At 41.6% G+C, this 22,127-nt stretch overlaps 1 protein-coding gene across 1 annotated transcript in view; it reads right to left on the bottom strand.

Annotated features, from left to right (window-relative positions):
- Window positions 1-22,127, bottom strand: part of MIGA1 (mitoguardin 1) — a 725,941-nt gene that overhangs the window by 540,832 nt on the left and 162,982 nt on the right. The window contains exon 3 of the mRNA XM_086936331.1: window positions 15,456-15,630. Within this exon, the coding sequence (XP_086792457.1) occupies window positions 15,456-15,630 (175 nt within the window). The remainder of the gene's footprint in view (window positions 1-15,455; window positions 15,631-22,127) is intronic.

The raw sequence follows: 22,127 nt of genomic DNA, 5'->3' as shown, positions 1-22,127 counted from the left end.
TCACGTGATTGAGCATCATTGGGCTTTAAGTAAAGCAAACTTTATTCACACTGTGGTGAACAAGCTTGGTGAACAGGCGAAACACGTCCCAGCAGCCGACTTGTGCAATAAAGTTTTGAAAAAGCAGAACATGGCGTCGTCTTCCTGTGCCTGTGTGTAGAGGAGTGTTATATATATATATATATATATCCACATGATCCAACCAATCCAGGTCAAGAAAACGGCAAGCACTCCGATGTGAAGATGTTTCTCAAAGTTTATTTATTTTCCAAACCCTCCCATCACCCCTGACAGACGCGTTTCGCAAGTTAGCTTCGTCAGTGTCAGTTTGTGCAAACATACAGAAGCCATTTTAAACCCTCCGCTTTTTTTCATTTCATCAACATAGAAGATGGTATATTCCATGGAAACGGCGGCCATCTTGTAGTGTAGTATTACAAGTATTGTACCTTAGTTTAAATGGCTCAGATAAAGTGCTCAAGAGCAAATTAAAATAGTTGACTACAACAAACTTTACATTATTATTGTGCACACTGTAATCATGTATCAAAATTATCTGTACATATATGTACATTTTCAAAGTGGGATCCATTTAGATTTGCAAGACTAGTTATGTGGGGGTGTATCCCCTAGTCTCAGGGGGGATATTCCCATTACAACGTTTTGCATTACTTATCTTCTCTTTTTGTGAGGCCCTGTATGGGCTTGAATCCCAAAAATGTGTATGATACAGATATTTACATATTGACAAGGCGTTAACCAGGGATTGTGCAAGCATAGCCAAATACCTTTCTCCTAGATATATACATATTTACAAGGAATTCATCATGAATCATACAGGTTTAGGGAAAAACCTTTTTCTTATACACCATACACACCAAGAGTATTGCCTCATTATTTTTTAGAGGTGAACCTACATTTCTGCATCGTTATTGAAGCCCCACGGTACCATCGATTTGAGGTCCAAAATGTACCTTGACTCTGTGATGCGGAGTGTCTTTTCCCTGTCCCCACCATGTGCTGATTTTAAAACTTGGTCAATGCAGTAAAACCTGAGTAGATCCCTATTGCTTTTGTGAAATTCAGCAAAATGACGGGCTACCGGATAGGTCTTATCATTGTTTGTGATAGCCCTCATATGCTCCAGGATTCTCAGTTTAGTAGGTTTGATGGTACTACCTATATAGCGTTTGTTGCATGGCCACTCCAGGCAGTATACTGTGAATTTTGAATTACAGTTTAGATGTTTCATGATCTTTCTTTCTATTAGGTTTACCCTCTCCTGTTCTTCCTGGATATTCTTTTACTTTTGGACTATGCTTGCAGACTTTGCAGCGCAAGCACGGCAAAAAAAAAAAAATGATATATATATATATAAAAAACATTATATGGATCGCCCCCCTTGCCATGTTGAATATCCACGTTTCCCGCTTTGGCTAGGTGTTTTTTTCCTTTGTTATTGTCATATGCCAACGATACAATAATCCTGGCTCATATTCTGTTTAGTTTATTAAGAAGCTCAGGATCTACAGACAAGTACTGTTTCCCTTCAAGCCCCCAAAATGAGCATGAAAAAGATTTGGGTCCTGGCTGGCATTTGGCAGCATATCTTGTAAGCTTGTACAGACACAGTGATCTCGGCCATTCTTGATGTGCCAGTGTCAGAAGAAGAGTAGTTACTAGATGCAGCTTCAGAAGGGCTAGTACTGCTCCTACTCTCTACTGTGACACTACGCCACATGGGCTACTTCATCCTTGGATTGTAGTTTCGCTGGAGATCCAGTCCACCACTCAGGCCCCTATTAATTGGGCTTCTGCTTTCTCTTGGTTCTGTGGCAACAGCAGTAACGATTTGATGGGTGACGGTTTGTCTTTTGTGATACAAAGCTCTAACAAGCGTTACAAGCCTCTTTTGGGAAATGAATGCCATTTTGTTCTCCTTTATATTTGATGAATGAATGATGTGTCTGACTACCAACAACAATCGTTACAGTAATTGTGCATATGTAGTGTGATGCGCATGCATCAAGCCAGAAAAATGCTTAAGTAGGTTGGACGGTTGAGTTAACTGAATGTCTTCCTTTAAAAGCATGTCAAGTGGAAATCTTCAACCACGCCCATTTCATTTATGACATTAGCAGTGTACTGTCTCTGGCTGTGTGTTTCTCTTGTGATGCTCAAACAATTTTAGCAGTTATATTCCGACTTACAGGCTAGTTGAGCACTCCTAGATGATTTTACATCACACATTTTGTAGGGATTTTGTTTTAAAAATGCGTTCAATTTACCGTTCAAATTAGCTAGAGGCGCCTCAAAACGTTTTCCAGAATGGGGGAAGCTACTCGTCCCAGGGAATAAGTGAAAGCAAGAGTTCCTTACTTATTTGGTAATCGTAGATGCGGACAAACCGCCTCTTTAACTTACGGGATGCAAATTGATATATTGTCTTTGCTCAAAAGGCCCAGGCATATTTAACATTTTGCCAAGGGCACTCTCTCGACCTCCGATTTATTTAATTAATTTGAGGACGTTTTCAGAATTATATTTACATTTTCACCCAAGACATACTTGGTGATTTGCTTTCTGAAGTTGGCTTCAGACTTGTTCAAATGTTTTGGTTCTCAATCATGAGAAACCTGCCCCGTTCCAGACCCAAGCGAAATATTTCAGAGACTTTCACCGGGCAATTAAGAAATGTTGTTGTCCTTCGCAGGACTGTGTCATACTACAGCAAATTAACTTCCTGGAGATGACGGAACGCTTCAGCCGTCTTTTAAACTTTTACTTGGAAAGCAATATGTTTATTAAAGACAGCAGAATTACTGCTTCTACCCTTCAACTGTTTTGCTTGAATTATGTATATATTATTATAGTTGATGTGAGTGTCATTGGTTTGGGGGTGGTCCTTTTTCAGAGAGGGGTAGACATGAATGAAATGTGGCTTTTTCCAATAGGACCCTAAGTCAAACTGAACACAGGTATGCAGCAATTGCAACGGAACCTATAACTTGTGTCTGGGCCATCTATCATTTTAGGCATTTTGTTTGGGGGCAACAGAAAAATGCTAAGGAACAAGAAACCACCGGTAAGCTTGTCGTTCTCTGGCGGATGGGTTTAATTTCACACAATGCTAGGATTGTCCCTAGAGGCTCTACAGTGCCAGATTATATTATTTATTTAAGGTTTTTGTAGAGCGCGTAGTAATCCTAGAGCATCCCAGCGCTGGAACCTGAAGTCAGGAGGGAACAGCAACGGAAGGGACGGAGCGATCAGGGGAAGAGAAGAGTTTTCAGTGCCTTCCTAAACTGGAGGAGGTTTGGTTCGGTCCTTAGTCTCCGGGGGAGACTATTCCAGCGTTTGGCAGTGTGTACCGAGAAGCGGCGGCCTCCAGACCGTGCTTTTTTTACTCTGCGAACAGTAATAAAGTTCTCGTGGTTTGACCGAAGTGCTCTGGTAGCTTTGTAGGGAATGATGAAATTATTGAGAATGGGTGGGCCTTTGTTGTGAAGAAGTTTATGCGCCAGACAGAGGGCCTTGAAGACGACCCTCTCTCTGACTGGGAGCCAGTGAAGAAGCTTCAATGCTGGCTTTGCCGATGATCTAGCCGGGGTGTGAGTGAGTAGTCGGGCCGCGGCGTTTTGGATTCTCTGCAGGTTGTTGAATGTGGCTTCCGGGGCACCCAGGTAGATTGCATTGCTGTAATCTAGCCTCGCCAAGATGAGGCCCTGGATCAGTAGTTTCCGGGAGGTGGCGGGAAGCAGGGGGAGGACCTTCCTGCATGCCCTGAGAAGTCCAAAGCATATTCCTGCCGTCTTTTTGGCCTGAGTTCTGAAGCTTAGGTCCTTCTCGAGCCATACACCCAGGCTCTTAACCTCCTCCTTGGGGGCAGGGGGGTCACCTAAGCAGTCGGGCCAGATGTTGGGCGGCAGGGAGGGCCCTTTGTGTCCAAGCAGCAGGATTTCGGTCTTGGACCCGTTAAGTTTCAGAGCTGAGGTGTTCATCCAGCTGTGGATTTCAGTGAGGCAGCTGTGGAGATCGGAGGGATCTTGGTGAGGGTGTGAAAGGGTCACCACCAGCTGGGTGTCGTCGGCGTAATTGATGATCGTCACGCCGAACGTGGTGACCAATTCCTCCAACGGAGACATGTAAACGTTGAATAACGTCGGGCTAAGAGATGAGCCCTGCGGTACTCCACAGCGGAGGGGGGTCGCGGGGGAGTGGGATTATGCGGTCGAATGTGTCACTGTTCAGGATTAATTGTACGACTGATTTTCGCTCTTGTTAAGGTGATAAGGATGACGCAGGTGAGGAGGTGGAAGCAGGGACTTTCTGTTCAGGAAAGTTACAATCATTTACAGATGTACCTGAATAAGATGCAATGGTAGCAGACCTTGATTTGATTCAGTCTTCTGTTTAACACAGGACGGAATTCTTTATCTGTTCCCCTGAAAGAAGTCAGATGTGTTGTGTTTTCCGTTACCTAAGAAAACATTCAAACTACATCCGTCTTCTTGATGGAGCACATACCACCATGTCTAGTTAAGTTACGGGCATTGAACAATGTAATCGTTACTCTTTCAGCCTCATTTTCATTATTGCTCTTCCAATATCCCCAAGCGAAATTACCCTCTGTTAACAGATTCCCCAGTAAAACCGTGGGGTATATAGTATTGTCAGTATACTTAAGTGGGGTATATGGTAGCAGTGTCATTATCCTCAAGTATTATACATTCCATAGCAGTTTTATATCAACTATTTTCTAATGAAAAAAGGATGAGTCCACAACATGCCTTGGAAGACGAATTTACTAAACGCTTGTCAGCGGGATGACTAGTTATTTAATAATCTATTTTAAACAATTGTTGAGTGGACTTGTAATTTCCTGGAATGCAAGTATAGTAGTATCCTCCCCATGCAACCAAGCATAGCCAAGGTGCAGACAAGCATAGCTAAGGTGCAGACAAGCATAGCCAGGAGCAAATTGTACAACCGAGTCAAGCCGAAAGATGCTGAAAGACGGGTCAGTTGATGCAGCTGGGATTAATAACGTAGCCGATATATGTAGTGTGACTATACAGAATGAAATGATTGAAACAGCACATACGCCATGCAGAACTAGATTTTCCATACTGCAGCACAAGAAGAAAAGTTAAGAACATAAACTTGCCCCTAAACAAGCATTCTGGGACCGGTTTTAGGGCAACACCCCTCATTAGCCATGCTAGCTTGAATCCAGGACAAAGTGAGAATGGGTCCCACATCTGGGCATACCCTGAAAACTTAAGGCGAACACAGGGTGGCTGATGTGGGGTGTTACCCCAAAACCGGTCCCAGGAGGCTTGTTTCCGGTCCAGGAAGACCTGGCATGGCAGTTCAGGCTGGACTGTTTCCATGAGGAACAGAGTCAACACAGATTTGCATTTGGCTGGGTCTGAACTGGGGTGGCGAAGTGAGCTAAAGAACTATGATGGAATCCACCCAGATCTGTGACTGGGGGTGAGTATCTGAAAAGTTTCAGCACTCCATCCATCATTTCCTTGTGTTTGCTAGATTTCACGAAAGACTTATGGCCCAAAGCAGTACAACCTTTAGACAGGGCTATTCTATGCATAACATACTGTGGAAAACTTTGTAGTCAAATGAAAGATCCTACAGAATAGTGAAGATTATGTGGGGTGCAAGCAGGACAATAGGATATTAGTAATTTGGAACAAAGCTACACTCTTTGCTGTTCGCAAAGGAGGAAAGGGAGCATAGCAAAAGAAAGAAAGTTGCCAAGCAGATAAAGATATTGAGAGAAGGCCAGGTACCAGGACACGCTGTGAAAGAAAGCAAATATCACAGCAGTCTCAAGGGAAGAAAATGAATTGAACTGGTGAGTGCAATGGTGTGTGGCAGGCAGGGCTTTAAGTGGGCCGGGTCTCACCAGTGCCTAGCATCTGCAGTTTTTTTGAAGGTAAGGGGGCCTCGAAACGGGTCCCTATCGGTCTATGTTTGGTGCAATGGCACAAGCCGGACGTTTTTTCCCCAGACTGCAGTTAAGCAGGCACGCCATGTGCGCAGCTCACACTGCTAACATATCACTACTGGAGAAGTTACAAAATGACGTCATGCCAGGTGAGCGTTGTAGGGGGAAGGGAAATCCTTTAAAGAGAGTCATTTTCTCTCTGAATTTCCCTTCTCTTTTTGAAACTCAGGAGAAGCAACATGGTTGCCAGTGCTTTAAGTCAATGCTTTTTTAATATTATATACAAGCCATAGTTGCTGCTTATTTATCTTATGCAACTAACAACCGTTGACAAAGTCAATAGTCCTGACTTGTAGTAGGTATGATGTTAATTGTGTATCATATCTGGATGCAATTTCAGAAAAGGCAAAATACAAGTCGAGTGGCACACTATACTAGGCACAGATTTTTAACTTACGTGTTTTTTAAGCCACGCCCTAGTTACATCAGCCAAACTCCTTTGAGAGACCCCCTTGTTTTTTCAACCCACTTAAAGCCCTGGTGGCAGGCAATGTACAACAGAAACAATGAGACAATGTCGGAACATAATCGAACAGAAGGTGGCCTGATTATCAACATCTCCCTACTCATAGAAGCATATGATAATGTGGTACATCCTATTGCTTTCTACATTCTAACTTGCGATAGAACAAAGCAGGTCTGTGTTCCCAATAGTAGACAATCAATGGGTTGAGTTTATTCGATATTGTTACAAAGAAACTTGAGAAATGACTCTGGCCCTCTACCATGAATGTATTTGCCATCTATGGTATGAATTTGGAAAAGGCCCCAAAAGGGAGACACTATGGTGGCCTAGTGCTATGGTTAGCCATTGGATATAAAAGTATCAGAATTCAATTATTAAGCACAAAGAGAAACAAACTACACATTCACCTTGAAGGGGAAGAGCATTATCAACCTGTTAAATGTCTAGAGTACTACCATCAACAGGTATTTATATATGTATGTATTTATATGGGATTTCTATGGCGCAAGCCTAGCAAAAAGGCAGCGAGGCACTGTACATGGTCAAATACAAGCATACAGTCAATGAGTAATAGGTGACTAAGCTGGGTTGTGGTCAGTTAACACATTGTGATGTAGTTTTCTTTACAGAGTGTCAAGTCTTCAACTCTTTCCTAAAGTGGAGCAGCGTATGGGCGGTTTGGATGGATCTGGAGATGTCGTTCCAGATCCTGAGTGCATAGATGGAAAAGGTCTGTTGTCTTGTTTTTGTCAGTAGTGCCAACTCATTAAGCCTTTTAGTATACTAGATATTCTTCAAAATAATTTTTTTTTAATCCAGCCACTAATTGAATGATAGCACATGATTATTACAATCCAGCTTTATCAAACACTGACACTCAAGATGAGCTATAGGGGGCACTGAAAACAACAGAATTTGGATAAAAAGCAACTGCGGGTGTAAACGATTTGTGGTGAGAATGCCATTTTATGTAGATCTAGTGTTTGTGACATTTTTAAATTAGTCTTTCTACTTGCTAAGGCACTACTAGAGTCTTAACAATATTGCACATTCACATATATTTTAAATGCACTGCCATCTTGCTTTCATGTGTCGTATATTGCACATTTAGCCTGACTGTTCAAGTAAGCGAAGCATCTTAAGTTTGCCAAACAGACGGAGAAGTGCATATTTAGTGAAGAGTTTCTTTTACCATAGCTTGTTTTGTCTCTGTTCCCAGATCTCTGTACTGGGGTGAATGTTTGACATTGATCAGCATTCTATCCACCAATTGTTCTTTTTGTATTTGTTACCCTAGTGGGAGAGGTATGCCCAGATATGTGTTCTGTGCTCTCCAGGCCACTGGAGTCAAGCTAGCCTCATGAGGGGTGATGCCCCCAAACCAGCCTCACAATGCTTGCTCGATTCCAAGGAGAACCTGGCCTGGCAGTCTGGGCTGGACTGTTCCCTTGGGGAACAGGGTCAAGACTGATTTGCATATGGCTGGGTTTAAACGGGAATGGCTTGGGGAGCAAAAAAAAAGATGGATTTACGCCCAGATCTCGGGTGAATGTCTCAGGTGAATGTTTGACACTGATCAGCTTTCTGTCGATCAATTGTTCCTTTTTGCATAGAGAATAGATGAGCATACTAGGCAACTGATCTAAGCATTTAACAGGTGGGTGTTCAAGCCTTTCGTAAAGGTATTTTCAGACTAAGCAAAACAAAGGCTGGATAAAAGAAAATTCCAAAGTTATGCTGTCAGAAAGATAAAGGCTCTCCCACCGCACCAAGCCCTGTAGACCCTTGGGATGTGCAGGAACCTCTGGGACATAGACCTGAGGAATCTACTCTAACGGTGGGCCTTGAGTCCAAGTCTCAAATACTGAGGTCCCTTGTTCTCCAAAGCTCTATAGTCGAAGATTAGAGCCTTGAATTTGATCCAGCTGATTACAGGAAACCAGTGTAGCTGGTGGAGATGAACGGACACCAATTGACGTATCGGAACCTTAAGAATGAGGAGCTGCAGCATTTTGGATAATCTGCAGCTGTTGCGGAAGGTAAGCTGGCAAAACCAGGTAAAGACTGTTGGCGTGGTAAATTTTAGCTGTGACTATGGCATGGACAATAGTCCTATGGGATGCCACAGGAGCCTCTAATGCTTGAAATATTTGGTTGCAGGTGCGCATGTCTTGATTAGTTCCTCTCCGCACAAAAACCAGTGCTAAAGATATTAAGGCGGGCACCATATTGTACTACAAATAGCGTGCTGGGGCCAGCAGAGGTAACTCCCTGTAATGGTATGTGTGTAAACAAAAGGAGGGATGGTGTTATTCACTGTTGGCGGTCACCAAGAGAATTAAATGATGCATGAACACAGAGCTTAAAGTCACAAATACATTTATTTTGACTTCACATGGTGGCCACTTGTATGTAGTATTGCCAAAACGGGAGGCACACTACCACCATAGAAACAACTTGGTTCCTAGTTCATGCCATTGGCCACAGACATAATACATGATAGGTGAAGATTCTCTCTTTTATATTAATCTGGTCGCTAAAAACATATCATTCATGCTGGACAATTTTGAGACCATTCATCAGGCGTGACTGCTCATTTATTCCATCCTTTTACTAAAAAAAATTAAAAAGTATTTGAGTGCTTAGAAGTCTTCCACGATGCAGCAGAACATAAAAATGACTAAACGTTCCCGTTCCATTTAAATTTAGGGTCACTCGTCGAAACAATGCACAACTTGAACCTAAAAAGAAATCAACCATTCTTCTTGAGAAAAGCAACAGGAAGTTGCTGCATTAATGGTATGTCCCCTCATAAGGACATTCCCACCTATAAATTTTCAGGAAACACGAAGATATCTATCATACAATGATTTTCTGATTTGATATTTCACACAGTGTCAATTCATTAAGTCTCTCACCCCTGAAGAAGACCTTCTTTGAAATATATACCAGGCCCAACACAAAGGTCGAAACGCGTGTGGCCAGAAGCTATCATCAATTGCAAAGATTAAGTATTGACTTGTGTAATACCGGTGATGTAAATCGTGACATCACTTACACAAAGAACAGTGCTCCGACCACCTTTAGAATAGGGCCAAACAGGACGCCTTGGGCTGTACATGAGAGGGTTAAAATTGATTATAACCCCATTAACTTCAAAATCTAGTATACTACATATATCATCTTGATTGTTTTAATTACATGTCTTAAGATTAATGTGATGTAGTATTAAAGTCTGTACATGTTTTGTCTTTAATCGATTAGTTTATATTGTACACAATTATATGTGTGTAACAACATTATATGTACATTCTCTGTTTCCTTTAAATTGAAAAAAAATCTATCGAAAAACACAACTCCTTGTTCATTTCCTTGAATTCATGTTGAATGCTGTGGGTGTGACAATTTCAATGTACGGTGTTTGAGAATGCTTAAATAATCAAATGTCATTTAATTGACGGCTAGAGAAACAATGCATAGATTTTTTAGATGAGAAATTATTATACTGATGTAGGGGGTACCCTTTTGTGATAAAACAGGAACCAGATGTAGCATCCTTCTCAGAGACTTTAGCGTACAAAAGCAGTTAGCACAGACCTCTTGGAGATGTGGTTCAAACGACAGCTGAGTCGAATTTGACGACCACATTTCTGACACAGGAAGAGGGGGGGGGGGAGAAACCCCCAACTCAGATGGCCACCAACTTAGAGAATCCTAGATCATGCTTGTGCCAAAAAAGAGAACTTCAGTTTTATCAGAATTAAGTTTGAGACAGCTTTTGTCCATCCAGTTGCCTACTCCTTTGAGACAGTCCTTGAAAGACTGGAGGGCAGAAGGAGCCTCATCCTGGAAAGAGAGCAGCAGCTGCGTGCCATTAGCGTAGGAAATTACCTTTAAACCCTTAAATTCAACCAGCTTAGCAACAGGTTCCAGGTAGCCATTGAAAAGCGTGAGGCTCAGGGCACAGTCCTGAAACACCCGGTACTTGAGAGGCCTTGGGTCAGAAAGAAAGGGAGAAAGAAACACCGCCAGAGATCAGCCCTCCAAATACAATTTGATCCAGGCCGGCACGTTCCCTTGAATTCCAATCTTCTCTGGTCTGCTCAGCAGGATGTGGTGTGAGATTGTATCAAATGCTGATGACAGGTCTAAAAGAACGACATTAGCTGATGCATCCAGATCAAGGTGGAGCTTGATAAATTCCCATACCTCCAGTAAGGCGGACTAAGTGCTGAAGCCTGGCCGACAGCCAGACTGCGCATCGTGAAGGAGGGCGTTAGATTCCACGAGCAGCCAGATCTCTTTATTGACCGCCTTCACCAGCATCTTGACTGGTGCAGGAAGGAAGGAGGTTGGTCTAAAATTACTGAGTAACTTGTATTAGGTATTTTTAAGTGGTGGAAGTAGAAGGACCTGTTTGTACCTCTTTGGAACAGTAGTTTACTCCAAAACAGGCTTCTAGTAATTTATTGAGAACAGGATTTGCAATAATGACTTCAAAATATCAGTGGAGGCTACAATCCTGGAGTAAGCCAGACTTACAGTTAGCCAGTAGCATGGCTGATTCCTGCGGCCTGTATGAGACACATTTTCTAGAATAGCTCCCGCTGAACCCTGGTTAGGAAACTGATCATAAACTGTTCTAACTTTGCTCATGAAGAAATCAGCAAGCTCCGCACATAGGTGAGCAGAGGGTGTTAGAGGGTTTCGCCTAGCCCTTGGGAAGAAAATAACGATGCGGACTAGAACCCAAGGTTTGTTAGCAGCATCATCAATGGAAGACGCAATAAAATCTTACGGAGCTCTACGGGAGGATTTGCAAAAGCTGGCCAAAGCCTTTTTATACAATGATTTTACATCACTGTCATAAGCAGAGCTCCACGCGAATTCCAGCCACTTACAGTGGCTTCTGTAAACCAAGGGGAGGATGGCATTGAGCGGCTCTAGGACATCGATTTCACCAGTGTAACAAGATATAGGGCTTCAGGGATCCAATTGTTCACCAGCTCCAGATCTCGCTCAACATGGCCTGTTAGAGCTTTATAAAAATTGATTGATCTAAAATGTAACTGATGCTTTAGGGTCTGCAATGCTGCTATTTATCTAAATCGACAACCATAAGATTACACCCATATTTTCCATTGGTGAACAGTAGTAAGAAACAACTGAAATAATTTGCCAACTATATCGGAGATCGAAACTAATTATTATTTAGAAATATTTATTGATATTGCTGCTTTTTCTTATTTTATGGATTGATCATTCTAATTAAATTAAACCGAAAACTACTGATGGTTCGCATTTTTTCCTAAGGAGAGACATGGAAAGGGTTGTTTCACACAGGAGTATTTTCTTGAATAGTAATGGGTTTTTATTTGAGGTCAGCTGGGTTGAACACATTCTAAGCTTGTCTAAAGGTATGTTCACATTAGGATTACAGGGCTGCAGTATAGTAAAGCTCAGTTACAGCTTGAAGGACCTGTTCCCTTCATATATTGCCCCTATATATATTGCCCATTACAGCAGATTATGTGCATCCATTTGGGACAACTATGAATTCCTTAGATGAGCATGATAGACTATTGCTAATGAACCAAGGTAATATATGCACTTTAAATCATTTGCAGGTTGAAAAGTCTTGTAGCTAAAGGGAGAGTAGTTTTGCGAGGTCTGCAAATAAAGCTTCGAAGTAGTAATGTTTTACTTCATGCACATGAAAGTTGAGTCAAATGATCTCCTACGGAAGTAAATTTGCATTGCTGATACATAAATGTTTAAGTAGATTTTAAAAAAACTGGTTTTAATGTTTTGCAGATTAAATCTCACAAAAACGAAAAGGTGTAGTTTGCACCTCAGACACGCAACTTCAGTTCAAGTAGCAATAATAATAGGATACATTATTGTGGCATTGTACTATTTGATGCACTGATCTGGACATACAACCGAGGCACTTAAGGTGGGTGTATTGGCAGATGCCTTGCATCTGTTACTTATTATTTTTTCAAGTCAGAATATTTTCCTGACAATAGTGAATAACTACACCACTTAGCAGTTGAGTTTACACATTTATAAAATACTAAGTGTTTGACTTGGCTCTTTCTGCATGGTCATCCCCAGACATTTTCTTTCCTCCTCCTATTTTTTGCTGATTTCATGTTTGATGGCTTTAGGACTCTCTGCACTTTACCCCTGCTAACCAGTGGTAAAGAACTTGTGCTCTCTCCTCTAAACATGGTAACATTGGCTTATACCGGATTGGCATTTTTAATTTTCTTATAAATTCACTGGCAAATTAGAACTACATGTACCCAGGACTTGTAAATTAAATGCTACTAGTACGCCTGCAGCATGGATTGTGCCACCTACTTAAGTAGCAATTTAAACACATCTCAGGCCTGCCATTGCAGCCCGTGGGTGCAGTTTTAAACTGCCATGTTGACCTGGCAAAATAAAACATGCGTCACTCCTAGGGTAGGCCCTGGACAGCCCAGAGGCCAGGGTGCAATATTTTTAAAAAGTTGGGCACGTACCTTTAAGTTTTACGTGTCCTGGTACTGAAAAATGTGTGTCTCACTAGTGCAAGGCGACCTCTCCCATAGGATAACATTGGAATTATCATGGTACATTTTATAAGTGTGATTTCCAAATAGGAACAGGGAACCCCTTCCTGTTTGGCATCTCTGGAATCACAATTTAAAATCCTAACTTATGGTGACGTTGAATTTTAAATTACAATTTTGAAAATGCAACTTTTGGGTAGATGCCATTTTCTTGCCTTAGCCATTTGGTGTCTGCGTCATGTCTCTGGGTCATATGACTGGGTGTGGGTAACAGGCTTTGTGTATTCTCCACCTAGACAGCCACACAAAATGGGGAGCTTAGGTGTGACTGGATGGGTCATCATTGGTAGGATGGGATAGAGGAGCTGGGCCCAGCCCTATTTAAACTTGAATAGGCTGTGTCCTGTCTCCACACAAAAGGCTGCGCACCTCCTGTAGTTGGTCTGGAGCATGGCCAGGAAGGCAGGGCACCTGCGAACTTTATGAGATATGCCTCTAGAAGCTTCTCCCAACTTCAAAAGCACAGATGGGTATAAATACTGAACCCCAGACACCACCACTTGATTGCACTTTGAGACCTTTTAGTTACTCTATCAGGAAGAAGGACTCCTGTGTTGCTACAAGGACTGCCACTACTGGACTGGATGCGCTGTGCTGACCTGCTGCCCACTTAGCTGGGTGAGAGGGACTAGACTAGAGTGGCTCCAAAGGCTAGTTGGGTGGCCTCCTGATCTGAAGCCTCGGACATATCAGGCTTCCAACAACCCTGCATTTGGACTCTGCCATCTGTGACTACCCTGCCAAGCGGTGTAATCCCAGTCCTGGACCACTGGAAGAGGGCTTGAGGTGCTCCGTCAGCCTCTGTAGATAGAGCGGAACCGATGCATCTGCTATACTGCGTGGTGCAACCTGGAGCAGAAATGCTGAGTCTCTACTACTACGTGGATTGGACCAACTGCAAAGACCTGCATTGCCACTGCAGCCAGAATCGCCTACAAAATCATCGCTGCACAATGACACGTCTTCAGCTCTGGCCCTTGCATCTCGTATTGACAGCAGCCTCAACGACAACTCCAGGCTCAGCATCACAGCCTCGTGGTTCTTCAGAACAGACGTCTCACCTCAACTGCGCATGGCTTCCTCAATGCAGGAGTTTGCATCACAAGCCCAGTAGACAAGACCCTACCCTGAGCAAGTGGACGGGGTCAGCAATAGGCCTGTATGGGGTGGCTAGAGGGCAGGTGGGGAAAGGTACCAGGAAGTTTTGGAACAATCTTGAGAGAGAATTACCTTCTCCCCCATCCAAACTGCTGCAGGAGGTGGGCCGGGGCTGAGCGATGCTGCTATCCACATCATCTGAAAGGTTCAGGAAAGATCACTTCTGGGGTTTGGGGACCTGATAATTCTAGAACCAGAGTCGCTTGAAATTGAGAGTCGTCCTGTTTGATCCAGAGTTATCACTCTGAGAGAATAATCACAAGTGCTGTTATTTTATGAGAAGCCCTGGGATGTGAGAATATGCATATCTAATTCAAACACCCACGACGGTCCTCAGTTTGCTGTTTAACTTCTGACTACCACCAGAAAAAAAAGGCAAAGAGATACCATACGTTCTTTTTAAACTTTACAAAAGCGGTCAGTTCCAATTCGGACATGTCCGCTTACTTATGTGAATTAAGCCCCTGTTCCTTCGGGTCAGCACACTTTATAGCATGATGTATATAGTTTTGATAAAAAGATTTGGGTCTTCTATCAGATCAATATTGCTCTGCTTTAATTACACACCGCAATATCCACCTCCTTTATGAATCTGTGTACGCCAGTGGTATTTATAAAAAAAGCGCCCTTTAGAAGGGTATCCCTGCACTGCTAATGTAAGAAAGCCAAGACAAATGGCCTAATGTAATGACATCAACCTATATGTAATCACATAATCCCTGAGGAAGTCTTCAGGCCAGTTTGCCCTCAAGACCAACCACGAGTTAGCAGAGAGTGTATCATGCTCAATGAATATGCTTATGGATAAATGGAGTAATAACTCATGTTGGACAATTTGTCTAGATTCTGCTCTTGCTATGTACCTACAACATTTCTCTTGCCTTCCACTTAGTCTTGTCGTATTGCTAATTTATTTGAGGCATTTTATGTGAGAATTCCGAAATGCGTTGTCAACGTTTGTTTGGGCTACAAACACTATTTCTCACTTCCTCTTAGGAGATTCTGCATTATCTGAATGAGCTGGCACTCACATATAGACTAACAATGACAGTCAGACAATAACCAACAAGTTTCATAGTTCTAGATGTCATGCAAGCAAGTAGACTGCATGGGATCCGATTGTCCTTTCACAACATTCTAGTAGACTTCTCAAAATAGGCTTTGAGTGGTCCACTTCACATACCTTTTTCCCAAGCGGCTGCTCTAACACCTTCTAGGAGGAGGAGTTCTGGTTCCCAAGCTGAAACCTTTTTCTTCTTTCCACGTCTTCTTTTAAAAAGATGTGCAAGGAAAACAAGAGACACAGCGCTGACTGCTGTAACCACAAGCAGCTTCTTCAACCCGGGAGACAACTTTACCTAAACAGAACCCAGAAGTAAAAATAATACTTTTGAGTATTTTCCTCAATTGGCACAACATTTTCATAATCCTGTTTATTTTAAAGAAATAATCAAAGAAAATTTTTCATACTACTGCTTGGTCATCATGTTTTTAATTAAAGATGGGCTGGGGAGTGTAGATGCAGGTTAGTGATAACGATTCATAACTCAAAGTGCAAACAGAACGAACAATAAATAAATGTTCAGCTAAATACAGGCTTTGAAAGGAAAAAGTAGTATTTTATTTCTAACTCTATACATGCAAAGAAATGAGTCATTTAAATGCAGCAATATAATCCCCCTCGAGGTCAGGGGTTTAGTAGTTATCAGACAAATCCCTGGCCCACCCGCCTCGGGTAAGGTGTTCAGGGTTATTATCCATTAACTGGTGGCCGCATCCAGAGATTGCACACTATTATGCGGTATTTTAGAATTCCCTTTGATTCATCAGGATTTTAGTCAAAAGTGTCTATGGTGCCACAGCATGTACAAGAGTGAATCCCCAGGGGCCACAGGCCCAGGTTCAAGTCTTTCCTGCTCCTGCAGCACGGAAGCATTTGGCAATACAGCAGGTGCGCTCAGTGTGGGCTCAAGCAAGATGATGTCCTGCTAAGAGAAATAAGGCTGCTCGCGGTACATGCAATAGCATCAGGTGGACGCAGGCTTACTCTCGGACGTGGCATGGCACTCTACCCAGTGATCAGAGCAGCTTCCACCTCACAACAATACACTAAGTCAAGTTCTCTCCAATGGGGATAATTCAGTCCTTTGGCTCCCGACTGGAATCCTGCATGGGCGGGTCATCCTCTGTGGTATCCCCCTGGTCCTGTGGGGGTTAATCAGGGCAGATCTCTCAGTGCAGCTAGACCCATTTGTCGCAACTCATTCCTGTCCAAGGTGACAGCCCGAAGTCTGGTGGTTTGCTCCGGGCAGCCACTCTTGGCAAACTGGATTGTTGCAGTACCTTACGGAGACAAAAATAGAGACTCTCAGGTGCAATCGCCCACACTGCGGTGGCCCCGCCTGGCATATAGGGTCACCATTCAGGCATGCACAAGTTCCTGCATGCTGGTCACACAACTTCTTCACCGATGGCCCCTTCTGGCATACGGGGTAATCGCAACGAGGCAGTGTGGGCTCTGCATCCTGTGTGCAGCAATTAATATTTGCCACAATCTACAGCAGCCCTCTCCTGGCATATGAGGTTCACCAAAAACAGTCCTGCACATGGGCTACAGCCAGATCAGAGCACAGCTGAATCCTCACACCTCGCACAGGGAGTCCTCACAGTAGGGCTCCTCACTGGGCCTCGCTCCCTCTAATGCTCTCCTCTTCAGCAGAGTGGCCACTCGTTGCCCACTCGTTGCCCACACTGTACTGAACATACATGTTGTTCTGGAAATAGGTGTTAGTGGAGAGGATAAGGTTTCCCTACACACTACAACTACTGGCGAGAGGTGTAATTGGACAGGCAAATCCATTTCCACACCCTCATACAGATGGTTATTGTCCTAAGGAGAGTTCTCAGTGAAGAGGCCAGTACCTTGAATACTTGCTATGCAATACACAGATCTTACATGTGAGGTGAGTACTTTCTGCACCCTACAATGCATACTGCTGAGTCTAGGGAAAGATTTGAGTGGAGAGGCAGTGTCTCATTACACCCTAATCTACACACTGGTCACCTTGATCAAAATACTATACACTTCTGCTATACTCTGGAAATCTCTGGGTTGAGGGGGCCACTTTCTCCCTATACTCTAGTAGTGGAACTATAAAGTATACGTACTGTAATCAAAGAGATTGTACATGCTATCCCCTAAAAATTTATGCTCTTTCAAGACTCGCACGGAATTGGAAAAAAAAAAAAAGAGAAAACATTTCTCAAGAGAGGTCTCATCAGAGAGGCTTATGTGTTTACATGCTCTACTACCCACAACCAAGAAAACAGGACTGTAATCCAATAGATGTATGCTAGGTGTTTGAGCTTGCAAGACCCTCGCAAGCATCCAATTAATATACGGGTGAGGCAGGCTTTTGAGTGCTCTCGCAAAAGTATTGCGGTGTCATTATCCCCCAAAAATGTTGTTATAACATGAAATAATAATATAATGTAGGAATAGGGTGGTTCTGACAAGAGCCTTTGTGTTTATAGCATGTTGTGTTCAGTTACACATAGAACTGGATGCATTCCTTGATGTTATTAAGGGAGGTCCTGTTCCCTTCTGCAATGAAGTGCACTCCTTCTTGCCTATAGACACATGACATTTCAAAACTGATATTTCAATGAAATATAGAGCCCATGCCATGGTCACAACAAAATGCAGAAACTTTTTTATTGACATGCTTTCAGGATTTCTCAAGCTTAGGACGAAACACTTTTGACCATTGCCCTTTTTGTCTTTGCTATATATAAGCATAAACAAAGGCAGTGTAAGAAAAGGGAGACACCAATTATTAAAAGGTCGCATTCATTTGGATTACAAGCACAACTCCCGTGATTGTGCCTCGGTCATCGACACCACAGTGCTCTATTATCAAGTCTGGGTGCTCACCATCCAAAATGATCTCAACCATTGGTAACAGATGATGCCACTTCGTACCTTTATGACCAATCCAAGTTACGTCCAAGTTTGGAAATCTAAGATTTTTGTAACTAAAACAATTAATGGCATATTCTCTAGCTCAGTGGATGAAGCTGTGTCCAAAATCCAGAGGCAAACTATGGTGTAGTAAGGACAACTCAGTCACAAGAGGAGTGATCAGCAGAATGAGTAAGCTCCAGAAGCAAGATAGAGTTATATGAGAAGAGGAAAAAAATGGGAGGGTGGTCAAATTAGAAATATGATTGGAAGATTTTTGGCAGTTATAAAAGTATGTTAAGCTGTGACCAACTGCTGTTTGTATAATGCACAGTTACTTGATAAACAGTATGAGCTTTTCTTTTGGGTGCTTTTCAAAATTAGGTATGGTCTCGCAAGAATACAACAGGTAGAACTGCCCCCTCGGACTACCCGCGATTAATTGTCTGCCTGGCTCTCGCAAGAGGTTTCAAGAAGGGAAATAAGGGAAACATACTACAAACAACATAGATCATGAACCTATAAAAGGAGCTTGAAAAAAGAGGCATTTTTGTCAAAACATTTTAACTACTTAAATTTTGTAAAGTTTTAAAGTTTTCTAACTTTATTTTTTTTAAATTGGGTTTTTTAATTTTTTTAATAGAGTAGAACTAAAAACATACAACCTGTGGGGGCAACAGATCCTTAAAAACAAAAAGGAGACAAATCTAGAATAAATAGCTGCAACAAAATAAAAAAACAACTTCTGCCTAGGGGTGCATTTGGGACCTTGGACAAGCTTGTCCTCTGCAGTCCTGCTTGTCTCAATTAAAAAAATGATCTGCTTATATAGGCAGAAAAATAGCACTTTATCCAGATAAGCAGGGTTATTGTCTGTTTCTGCACTCAGTACCTGTGCAGGCACAGTATCTCTGGTGCAAATGACGTGGAAGCACTGGAGAGTTGTCTAGCTCTGCAGCACAAGCTAAATCTGCCTGAGCAACCCTTTGTGAATGCACAGATCTGAGGTGCCTCCACATGCCTGTGGTACTCATACTATACGGTTTGTTTCTGCTCCACCAGCAGAACTCATTCTTGTAAAGTTTACAGATGATAAACTTTGCAGAAACTTTTTTGCCACCTGGTTTTATGTCGAAGAACTACCACACCAAAGATTCCATGGCAGACTGCTCATCACAATCGGACGAAGACATCTTTGTATTGGAAGGCAAACAGGGAAGAGAGCAAGCCAGATATGTTTACTCTTGCCAAAATCCAATAGGAAAATAAAGCAAAAGGGATGGAATCTTCTTTTTCCAAATGAAGACATCCATATTAACCAATTCCAATCCTTGCTTGAGGTGAGCTTCCTCTCTTGGACCTCTAGCTAATGCCTTTCGAAACCTGAAAAAATAACTGCATTAGATCTTTAACAGAACAATACATAATCAATTTTTCTAACTTAATCAACAACGTTGTCATACTTTCTTTACAGGAAAGTTCTAAATGTACAATCTCACAAGTGCTTCATGAGAGTCAAACAGGAAGTATAGCTTTCTCGGACTCCACGGAAGGGATTGTGCATCTCGCAAGAGCAATCATATGCTATATTTTAATGACTGTTCTACTATAGATTAACATTAAATAATCACAGAAAACATGAATAAGAACTTTATACAATCTATTACAATGAAATGTAGAACTCTACGATCTTGTACATGCCTCACGGGAGTAATGAGTTTTTAGATATAACAGATTGCAGGTAACATGTCTCAATATAGGAGTTACAAAAACTGAAGTAATACACAATCTCTACTGAAGTATTGCTATATCAAGCTGCCGAAACTGCACATTTTTTAGAAACATTTTGTAAACTGTGAACCATACTCAGTTATGTTACAATTAAAAAAACATTCCTTTTCAAAAAGATGTCAACACAAGGGAAATATTATACAGTAATTCTACCATACATAAACTCACAAAATAAATTAATCTAAACCTAGAAATTCACTGAAAAAACAGAAGTTAAAGTAATGTTGTAGTTGAATGACATTCTCAGTGACAACCACCATAAATTCACCAGTTGTTGTTGGATAATAAATTCATTTGTATAATGATGTCATAGACCATGCTATGAGTGATGTAATATTTAATGTCAGAAGCAGTGCATTGCAGGGGGGCAAGTTATAGTTTGCACTGCTAACTATAACAGGTGAAATTCTGTGAGGTTTTTTAAGTTCAAAATGTTGATGTCATTAAGAAATTTACATAACTATATCATTACTTTAACCTTTGGTTTATCACCGAAAATATATTATATATATATATATATATATATATATATATATATATATATATATTTATTTTCACTGAAAAAACCATAGGTTATAAACCATATATAGTTCGGGATTAGCATTTACAAAACCTTATTTTACTCGCACAAAGCCATTGAAATTCGCATATATAGTTAGTTCCACTAACTATATATCGCGCAACCGCAATTCACTGCTAATGATGTCACATATTACATCATTCATGACATGGTCAGTGACATCACTGATGACATCTCAAATGACATCACTGATGACATCACTGATGACAACATCCAGTGACTGTATGTTTCTGTAAAGTTAAAATATGTCTTACATATTGAAGAATGAGTGGATGTATAAGTGTCTGGATGAAGGATTTAGTAGGTGCCTGACTGACTGTATGAGTGAGTGATTAAATGTTTCTCACTGAGTGCATGGGTTAGTGACTAAACTGTCTTAATTTGTGCATCATTATGTCTGTTGTTCTGTAAACTGCTGCATGTGTTAATCAGTAGCTATAGGAGTAACTATATGGGTTATTGATTGGTTGTCCAACTATTTGTATGGGAGACTGAGTATGTGTGTGGGTGGCTGGGAGGGGTATGACTGTGCATAGATGTGTGAGCAGTTGATTGACTAGATGTATGAGTTCAAAAGTGCATGTGGAAACAGCTGTATGGGCGGTTGACTGTGTGCATGAGGGTATTGGTGAGTGAATGGATATCTCAGTGCTACATGTCAAAGTAAGTACATATGTAAAACACAGTACATGCGAGAGTTGACATATATAAATAACTGTGCATAAGAGCCAGTGAATGTGTGAGTGGCTGTATGGATCATTGTGAACTTCAATCAAGGATTGTATGAAAGAGTAAATATGTGTTAGTATATGTTTGAATAAGTAAGGTGTGTATAACTGTATAGTTGAGGAAATGGAGGTGTGATTGATTCTTTGCATGACTGACTAGGTGTGTGAGTAACTCCATGGATGAGTGACAGTCTGCGAGTGTCTGTTTACACTGAGTGTATGTAAGGTTATATTAGAGTCTGAAGAGGTTCAACGTATTATCACATGAATGATATCATCAGTGATGTAATCAGTAATGTCAAATGAGATGTCATCAGTGATGTCATCAGTGATGTAATTTGAGATGTCATCAGTGATGTCATCACTGATGTCACTGACCATGTCATGAATGATGTAATATGTGACATCATTAGCAGTGGATTGCGGGTGCGCGATATATAGTTAGTGGAACTAACTATATATGCGAATTTCAATGGTTTTGTGCGAGTAAAATAAGGTTTTGTAAATGCTAATTGCTAACTATATATGGTCTATAACCTATGGTTTTTTCAGTGAATTTCAATGGTTTTTTATTAGTAAATATCAAAAGCTGTAAAATGTATTCTTATTTTAATGCAAAAATATATTTTATATGTTTTTAATTAAAAAAAATTATGCATCTGCCAAACCCGGACCTCTTAATAGTGCACTGTGGTGGAAATGATTTGGGCGCTATGACTGGGGTTGGTCTGGAAATGCTTTTAAAGAACACCTTTCTTCAATCGATGACACTTTTTCCCCAAACTGCCTTGGTGT

This window comes from Lissotriton vulgaris, chromosome 1_1, assembly GCF_964263255.1.
Source record: "Lissotriton vulgaris chromosome 1_1, aLisVul1.2, whole genome shotgun sequence".
Lineage (NCBI taxonomy): Eukaryota > Metazoa > Chordata > Amphibia > Caudata > Salamandridae > Lissotriton > Lissotriton vulgaris.
This window is presented reverse-complemented; position numbering and strand designations above follow the sequence as displayed.